Raw genomic sequence first — 9,510 nt, 5'->3', positions numbered from 1 at the left:
CCCTGGGGCGGAGTGTGTGGGGGTGCGGAGTGAGTTGTACCCAGTGGGTGGCACTCTGATACAGACGCGGTGTACAATGCCAGGCTGTTGGGTGTGCTGTGTGCTTTTTTATTCCAGTGGTAACTCGTACGTAAGTCATCCAATGCCTTACAAGAGGTGAAAGATCTCCCTCCCAGGTCCCTCTCCGGCAGCCAGGCCGCAGTGCCCACAGCCCTGGCATATCCGCCTGTTGGTCCCTGTGCCCTCGGGGCTGATGTGGGCCCACTGCCCCTCATTCCCCTCCCTCCCTCCCTCCCTCCCTCCCCTCCCCCCGTTGGTCTCCATCTTTGGTCTCTATAGCGTCCCCGCCTCGATCAGCTTGTTCAGCCCCTCGCAGATCTTCTGCAGGTGGGCCTGGTAGGGCCCCTCGGGGCCGTAGAGCTTCGTCAGCAGGTCCACGTTGGCGAAGTGGTCGAAGACGTGGCTGATGCGGCCGTGGGACTTCGGGGTGAGGTGGCCGCGCACCAGCCGCAGCAGCAGGTCCCGGCTCTCGTGCAGCAGCTCCACCAGCACGCTGTGCTCGAAGGTGAACGCCACCTCGCAGAAGCTGACGGCCGTCATGGCGCCCTGGCGCAGCTTCCTCCGGAAGTCCTCGGCCAGGCCCAGCTCCTGCTCGCTGAACTTCTGGTGCCGGTACAGCACCCCGATCTTCACCGCCACCTTCACCAGGTTCTTCAGCACCTTCTGGGACTCCGCCTTGTTGCCGGTGAACTCCTTGGAGACGCGGTACAGCTCATCCAGGATCTCGGCGCTGGTGTCGTCGACGAAGAGCTGGGCCAGCGTCTTGGAGGCCATGCGGCTCAGGATCTTTTTCTGGGCCTTCATGGCCAGATCCTTGGAGCTAAAGGACTCCATTCCTGCTGGGGAGGGAGAGCAAAGGAGGACGGGTGTGAGAGTGCAGCATCAGACCGGACGACAACAGCAGCCGTGTGGCCTACCCCCCTGCCCCACCTCCAACGGCAGACCCTCACCCGTCGCCCCCGTCCCCCTAACCCGGCCTCTGTTGGCCCAGCCCTGTGGAAGCCGGTCCTCGGTCCACTGCTCAGGGAAGGATGACCCTGCCTCCACTCCACCCCAGAGGCCATGAGGTGAACTTGTATTAATGGGTGTTGTTCCAGCAGGCAGGTCACCTCCTGTCCCTACCCGTTACCAACTGCTGCACTCGGGCCTCCCCACAGCTGGCACTGGATAGGAATCGGCAACAGGACCTTTCATTTCGCTTTTCATCTCTTAGCTCAGAGGAAAGATCCACTGAAGACCATCCCTCCAATCTCCTAACTCTCCCCTCGAAGACCATCCCTCTAATCCCCTAACTCCTCCATCGAAGACCATCCCTCTAATCCCCGAAATCCCCCATTGAAGATCACCCCTCTAGTCCCCTAACTCTCCCATCGAAGACCATCCCTCTAATCCCCTAACCCCCCATCGAAGACCATCCCTCTAATCCCCTAACTCCCCCATCAAAGACCCTCCCTCTAATCCCCTAACTCCCCCATCGAAGACCATCCCTCTAATCCCCGAAATCCCCCATTGAAGATCACCCCTCTAGTCCCCTAACTCTCCCATCGAAGACCATTCCTCTAATCCCCTAACTCTCCCATCGAAGACCATTCCTCTAATCCCCTAACTCTCCCATCGAAGACCCTCCCTCTAATCCCCTAACTCCCTCATCGAAGACCATCCCTCTAATCCCCTAACTCCCCCATCGAAGACCCTCCCTCTAATCCCCTAACTCTCCCATCGAAGACCCTCCCTCTAATCCCCTAACTCCCCCATCGAAGACCCTCCCTCTAATCCCCTAACTCCCCCATCGAAGACCCTCCCCCTAGACTCCTCATTCTCCCATTGGAGACTATTTCCCTCGACCCCCTAACTCTCCTCATGCCTTTATCTTGCATCTGACAAATCATTCTATATGATTCGAAGTGTATGAGGAAGGAGGTACCTCCTAACCTCTGTTTTCAATTTATGTTTCATTTCTACTGAAATTCAGGTTCTGTGGCCCTGGTTTCTGGGCTTCCAGCAATAAACTGGAGATTGTTTCAGCTGCTAACTGAAGGGGAAGAACGTGCGGGATTATAGGGAGAAGGCGGCAGGGGAGTAGCATTAAGTGAATTGCCCATTGATGGGCCGAATGGCCTACTTCTGTGCGATGACAATTCTGTGACCCTGTCAATTATTTATCTGCCTGTCTGTCACTCTATCTGTCTATCCATCTGTTTGGTTATCTCTCTCTGTCTAACAGTCACTTTCTACCTATCCGATTCCTGTGTACCTCCCTTGCTCTGTGTTTCTATTTATCCCTCCATTGTACTGGTTTGTAGGCCTATCTTTCACACCGCTGCCTTACTTAATGTTCTATCCATCCATCAATGCGTCCACCCTCAACACCATCCCGCAGAATTCACACAGGAATCGGGTGAGCAATGCCATGGGGTAGCAGCTTGCACGCAGGTCCATCGGAGCAATGCCATGGGTGGGAATCGCTCGTGTGCAGGTCGGGGGTAATGCTCTGGGGACCCACGGTCGAACCCCACCAGGGTGACCCTCCATCAGGTCAATCTGGTGGTGGGGACGGGTCAGTTTGCTCATGTGCACCACCTGCTGCCCAGCTGAGTGTAACAACACTCGGTAGCTCAGGGGGCGGGTGGGGCGAGGGGGCATGAGGGGAGATTCCTGCTTTCGAGTCTTTTCCTGCATTTGGTCCTGCAATCTCGAGATTAGAAGGCAGGCAACCCTCACACACACATTCACATACACTCACTCACTCACATTCACTCTGTCTCACACAAACACACACACATATTGACACACACAGACACACACACACACACATTCACTCTGTCTCACACAAACACACACACATATTGACACACACACGCACACACACACACACATTCACTCTGTCTCACACAAACACACACACATATTGACACACACACGCACACATTCACTCTGTCTCACACAAACACACACACATTGACACACACACACACACATTCACTCTGTCTCACACAAACACACACACATATTGACACACACACACACACATTCACTCTGTCTCACACAAACACACACACATATTGACACACACACACACACACATTCAGTCTGTCTCACACAAACACACACATACTGACACACACACACATTCACTCTGTCTCACACACACACACTGACACATGCACACACTGACACACACACTGACACACGCACACACACACATTCACACAAATACACCCACGAACTCACAGGAACACAAATACACTAACACATATAGGCACACACATGGGCACGTACACACACAAAGGCGCACACACACTCATTGTCATAAACACACACACACACACATTGTCACAAACACGTAAACACATACACACACACACACTCATTGTCTCTCACACACACACTCATTGTCACACACACGTAAACACATACACACACATACACTCATCGTCACACACACTCATTGTCTCACACACACACACACTCATTGTCACAAACACGTAAACACATACACACACATACACTCATCGTCACAAACACATAAACACATGCACATACACACTCATTGTCACAAACACTTATTCACAGACAAATACACACACACAGTTGCAAACATACACACACACACACTCTTTGTCACAAACACACACACACACACACAAAACTTTGGCACCTCATCCCGTGTAAGATCAAGGCTACCACAAATCACTTCTTACCATCACCCCACACCTCTGTCTGCCAGGGTTCAACCTTCTTAAAAAATAGTTTCCAATTTTCCAACATCAACCTGCATTCACATAGCTCCTTTAATGCTCTCAAATGTCCTGAGTCACTTCACAGGATGGTTATCCTGGAGACGCACCATTGGATAGAAATATCAGGGACAGCTGGCCAAAAGCTCACTCAAAAGAGCTCGATTTGAAGGAGTGCCTTGAAGGAGAGAGAGGTGGGAAGGGGTAGGAGGGAAGTCCCAACTGAAGGCACGGCCGCCAATGGTGGAGCGATGGAAATCGGGGATGCGCAAGAGGCTGGAATTGGAGGAGCGCAGAGATCTCGGAGGGGTGTAGGGGCTGGAGGAGGTTACAGAGATAGGGAGGGGTGTAGGGGCTGGAGGAGGTTACAGAGATAGGGAGGTGTGTAGGGGCTGGAGGAGGTTACAGAGATAGGGAGGGGGTGTAGGGGTTGGAGGAGGTTACAGAGATAGGGAGGGGTGTAGGGGCTGGAGGAGATTACAGAGATAGGGAGGGGTGTAGGGGCTGGAGGAGGTTACAGAGATAGGGAGGGGTGTGGGGGCTGGAGGAGGTTACAGAGATAGGGAGGTGTGTAGGGGCTGGAGGAGGTTACAGAGATAGGGAGGGGTGTAGGGGCTGGAGGAGGTTACAGAGATAGGGAGGGGTGTAGGGGCTGGAGGAGGTTACAGAGATAGGGAGGGGTGTAGGGGCTGGAGGAGGTTACAGAGATAGGGAGGGGTGTAGGGACTGGAGGAGGTTACAGAGATAGGGAGGGCTGTAGGGGTTGGAGGAGGTTACAGAGATAGGGAGGGGTGTAGGGGCTGGAAGAGGTTACAGAGATAGGGAGGGCTGTAGGGGTTGGAGGAGGTTACAGAGATAGGGAGGGGTGTAGGGGCTGGAGGAGGTTACAGAGATAGGGAGGGGTGTAGGGGCTGGAGGAGGTTACAGAGATAGGGAGGGGTGTAGGGGCTGGAGGAGGTTACAGAGATAGGGGTGTAGGGGTTGGAGGAGGTTACAGAGATAGGGAGGGGTGTAGGAGCTGGAGGAGGTTACAGAGATAGGGAGGGTGTAGGGGTTGGAGGAGGTTACAGAGATAGGGAGGGGTGTAGGGGCTGGAGGAGGTTACAGAGATAGGGAGGGGTGTAGGGGCTGGAGGAGTTTACAGAGATAGGGAGGGGTGTAGGGGCTGGAGGAGGTTACAGAGATAGGGGTGTAGGGGTTGGAGGAGGTTACAGAGATAGGGAGGGGTGTAGGGGCTGGAGGAGGTTTCAGAGATAGGGAGGGGTGTAGGGGCTGGAGGAGATTACAGAGATAGGGAGGGGTGTAGGGACTGGAGGAGGTTACAGAGATAGGGAGGGGTGTAGGGGTTGGAGGAGGTTACAGAGATCGGGAGGGGTGTAGGGGCTGGAGGAGGTTACAGAGATAGGGAGGGGTGTAGGGGCTGGAGGAGGTTACAGAGATAGGGGTGTAGGGGCTGGAGGAGGTTACAGAGATAAGGAGGGGTGTAGGGGCTGGAGGAGGTTACAGAGATAGGGAGGGGTGTAGGGGCTGGAGGAGGTTACAGAGATAGGGAGGGGTGTAGGGGCTGGAGGAGGTTACAGAGATAGGGAGGGGTGTAGGGGCTGGAGGAGGTTACAGAGATAGGGAGGGGTGTAGGGAGCTGGAGGAGGTTACAGAGATAGGGAGGGGTGTAGGGAGCTGGAGGAGGTTACAGAGATAGGGAGGGGTGTAGGGAGCTGGAGGAGGTTACAGAGATAGGGAGGGGTGTAGGGAGCTGGAGGAGGTTACAGAGATAGGGAGGGGTGTAGGGGGCTGGAGGAGGTTACAGAGATAGGGAGGGGTGTAGGGGCTGGAGGAGGTTACAGAGATAGGGAGGGGTGTAGGGGCTGGAGGAGGTTACAGAGATAGGGAGGGGTGTAGGGGCTGGAGGAGGTTACAGAGATAGGGAGGGGTGTAGGGGCTGGAGGAGGTTACAGAGATAGGGAGGGGTGTAGGGGCTGGAGAAGGTTACAGAGATAGGGAGGGGTGTAGGGGGCTGGAGGAGGTTACAGAGATAGGGAGGGGATTTGAAAACCTACGTGGTGCTGGACCGGGAGCCAATGTTGGTCAGCGAGCACAGTTCGCCTTCCTTCATCCCTGAGCCCTGACAGCCCATGAGGTCAAGCTATTTGGCTGCGGGTGCCATCGCAGCGGAGGCAGGAAGAGGGGCTGCCATCGGGCCCTGCCACCTGCTGCTTGCGCCCGCTTTGCAGAGGGCGCGGGATGTGGTCACTAGGAAAGCGATCCACCCTGGCCGCAAGTTATGTCTCCCCTCCCTCTCGGATGGAGGGTACTGAGTCCAAAGTCCCTTTCCTCCCCTCCCACCCCATCAGCGAGGCCTCCCTCTCCCAGACTCAGCAGATAGAGGGGAGGCCGGCGCTCCACCCGAAGCAACATTCAGCCCTGTAGGATACGATACTGCAACACACGGCCCACAGTACCTGGGTACCTGGCAACCTGACCTCAGCTCGGAGTATCGGAGCGGCTCCCATCCACGGCCCTCAGGAATGCCCCCTTCCAACGCGGGGATCTTTACCCACCCTCTCTGAGCAGGGACTGAGTCAGGTTGGGATCTGGGAGAAGCAGCTTGGCGAGCCCGTCTTAACAGCGAGTGGAACTGGACAGTTTCCAGTGGTCCAGCTGTTTGGGTTTGTGTGCACTGTTCACACAGCGAAACAGCAATCTGCATTCCTCTAACGCCTGTCACTGCCTCAGGGCGCCCCAAAGCACAGCTGGTGAGGCCGCTGCTGTAACACAGGGAAGGCGGCAGCCGATGTGCGCACAGCAAGCTCCCACAAACAGCAGCCCGATAATGACCCAGGTCATCTGCTTTTTCTTTTAGTGAGGGATAAATATTGGGCCCAGGACACCGGGGAGAACTCTACAGTGCGGCACTCCCTCAGCACTGACCCCCTGACAGTGCAGCACTCCCTCAGTACTGACCCTCCGACAGTGCGGCACTCCCTCAGTACTGACCCTCCGACAGTGCGGCGCTCCCTCAGCACTGACCCTCTGACAGTGCGGCACTCCCTCAGCACTGACCCTCCGACAGTGCGGCACTCCCTCAGTACTGACCCTCCGACAGTGCGGCACTCCCTCAGCACTGACCCTCCGACAGTGCGGCACTCCCTCAGTACTGACCCTCCGACAGTGCGGCGCTCCCTCAGTACTGACACTCCGAAAGTGCGGCACTCCCTCAGTACTGACCCTTAGACAGTGCGGCACTCCCTCAGTACTGATCTCAGTATTTCTGTGACCTCCTCCAGACCCAAATCCCTCCCTATCTCAGTAACTTCCTGCAGCCTCTACACCCCTCCCTATCTCTGTAACCTCCTCCAGCCCCTACACCCCCTCCCTATCTCTGTAACCTCCTCCAGTCCCTACACCCCTCCCTATCTCTGTAACCTCCTCCAGCCCCTACACCCCCTCCCTATCTCTGTAACCTCCTCCAGTCCCTACACCCCTCCGAGATCTCTGCGCTCCTCCAATTCCGGCCTCTTGCCCATCCCCCGATTCCCATCGCTCCACCATTGGCGGCCGTGCCTTCAGCTGCCTGGGGGGGAACCTGAGCTCTGGAATTCCCTCCCTAAACCTCTCCCCCTCTCTGTCTCTCTCTATCTCTCCCTCTCCTCCTTTAGGACGCTCCTTAAAACCGACCTGTTTGACCGAGCTCTGGCCACCTCTCCCTAATATTTCCTCATGTGTCCCGGGGTCAAATGTTGTTTGTGACGCTCCTAGTGATGTTTCTCTGTGTAAGGGCGTTGTAACATCCCTTCCCAAAATCAGAATTCCTCAGAGCCGGACCTGGTCTGTCTACAGAAATTCTCCGAAAATCCAAAGTAATCCCTGAACAGGCCGGAGCTCATTTCTCTAGAAAAGAGAAGGCTGAGGGGGTGACCTGATCGAGGTCATTAAAATTCTGGAAGGGATTCGATAGGGTCGACGTAGAGAAGATGTTTCCACTTGTGGGAGGAGAGACCAGAACTAGGGGGGGTCCATCAATATAAGACAGTCACTGATAAATCCGATGGGGAATTCAGGAGAAACGTCGTTACCCAGAGAGCGGGGAGAATGTGGGACTCGCTCTGGTGGGGAGCGGGGAGAATGTGGGACTCGCTCCCACGGGGAGCGAGGAGAATGTGGGACTCGCTCCCACGGGGAGCGGGGAGAATGTGGGACTCGCTCCCACGGGGAGTGGGGAGAATGTGGGACTCGCTCCCACGGGGAGCGGGGAGAATGTGGGACTCGCTCCCACGGGGAGCGGGGAGAATGTGGGACTCGCTCCCATGGGGAGCGGGGAGAATGTGGGACTCGCTCCCACGGGGAGCGGGGAGAATGTGGGACTCGCTCCCACGGGGAGCGGGGAGAATGTGGGACTCGCTCCCACGGGGAGCGGGGAGAATGTGGGACTCGCTCTGGTGGGGAGCGGGGAGAATGTGGGACTCGCTCCCACAGGGAGCGAGGAGAATGTGGGACTCGCTCCCACGGGGAGCGGGGAGAATGTGGGACTCGCTCCCACGGGGAGCGGGGAGAATGTGGGACTCGCTCCCACGGGGAGCGGGGAGAATGTGGGACTCGCTCCCACGGGGAGCGGGGAGAATGTGGGACTCGCTCCCATGGGGAGCGGGGAGAATGTGGGACTCGCTCCCACGGGGAGCGGGGAGAATGTGGGACTCGCTCCCACGGGGAGCGGGGAGAATGTGGGACTCGCTCTGGTGGGGAGCGGGGAGAATGTGGGACTCACTCCCACGGGGAGCGGGGAGAACGTGGGACTCGCTCCCACGGGGAATGTGGAGAACGTGGGACTCGCTCCCACGGGGAGTGGTCGAGGTGAATCGCGGAGATGGATTGAGGTGGGGGGGAAGCTGGATAAACACACGAGGGAGAAAGGAATAGAAGGATATGGTGATGGGGGGAGATGAAGAGGGGGGTGGGAGGAGGCTGGTGTGGGGCAGAAACACCAGCACGGAGCAGAGGGGCCGAATGGCCTGTTTCTGTGCTGGGAAATTGGATGTAATTCTGTGGACATTGTGAAACAACAATGCCGGATTAAAAGGGAGCGATTGGGGAACTGGCGATTATTTCAAAATCTTGTGTTTAGTGCGAAAGTGCAAGGCACAGAGCAGCACTGAGAACACCGATGGCAAGCAGCCCAGATTCCCAGCTGTGGAAAGCATTAAAGAGCAGTTGTGGAGTTGTGTTTAACACAGCAGTTAAAATGTTCCAGCCTGCGGGAACAGCACTGACCACCCTGCAAGCTGGAGCCTATCCCACACACAGCTGTGAGGGCTTAGGAACTCCAGCACTTCTCCCTCTCTCTCTCTCTCTCTCTCTCGCGCTCTCTCTCTCTCTGTCTCTCTCTCTGTCTCTCTCTCTCTCCCTGTCTCTCTCTCTCTCACACTCACTCTCTCTCTCCCTGCCTCTCTCTCTCTCTCTCTCTCTCTCTCCCTGTCTCTCTCTCACACTCACTCTCTCTCTCCCTGTCTCTCTCTCTCGCGCTCTCTCTCTTTGCCTCTCCCTCTCCCTCTCTCTGTCTCTCTCACTGTCTGTCTGTTTCTCTCTCTCTCCGACTCTCTCTGTCTGTCTGTCTCTTGTCTGTTTCTGTCTCTGCCTCTCTCTCTCTCTCCCGCTCCCTCTCCCTATCACTCTCTCTCTGTCTTGCTCTCCCTCTTTCTCTCTCTCTGCCTCTCTCACT

At 56.2% G+C, this 9,510-nt stretch overlaps 1 protein-coding gene across 1 annotated transcript; it reads right to left on the bottom strand.

Moving 5' to 3' along the window:
- Nucleotides 1–46: 46 nt before the first annotated feature.
- On the bottom strand, nucleotides 47–900 carry tnfaip8l2b (tumor necrosis factor, alpha-induced protein 8-like 2b). The gene has a single exon (XM_078536798.1). It carries the CDS (start codon nucleotides 892–894, stop codon nucleotides 334–336), a length of 561 nt encoding a protein of 186 aa, XP_078392924.1. The 5' UTR covers nucleotides 895–900; the 3' UTR covers nucleotides 47–333.
- Between the last annotated feature and the right edge of the window lie 8,610 nt (nucleotides 901–9,510).

The sequence above is a fragment of the Cetorhinus maximus genome, unplaced genomic scaffold (genome assembly GCF_964194155.1).
Source record: "Cetorhinus maximus unplaced genomic scaffold, sCetMax3.hap1.1 HAP1_SCAFFOLD_1540, whole genome shotgun sequence".
NCBI classification, from domain to species: domain Eukaryota; kingdom Metazoa; phylum Chordata; class Chondrichthyes; order Lamniformes; family Cetorhinidae; genus Cetorhinus; species Cetorhinus maximus.
This window is presented reverse-complemented; position numbering and strand designations above follow the sequence as displayed.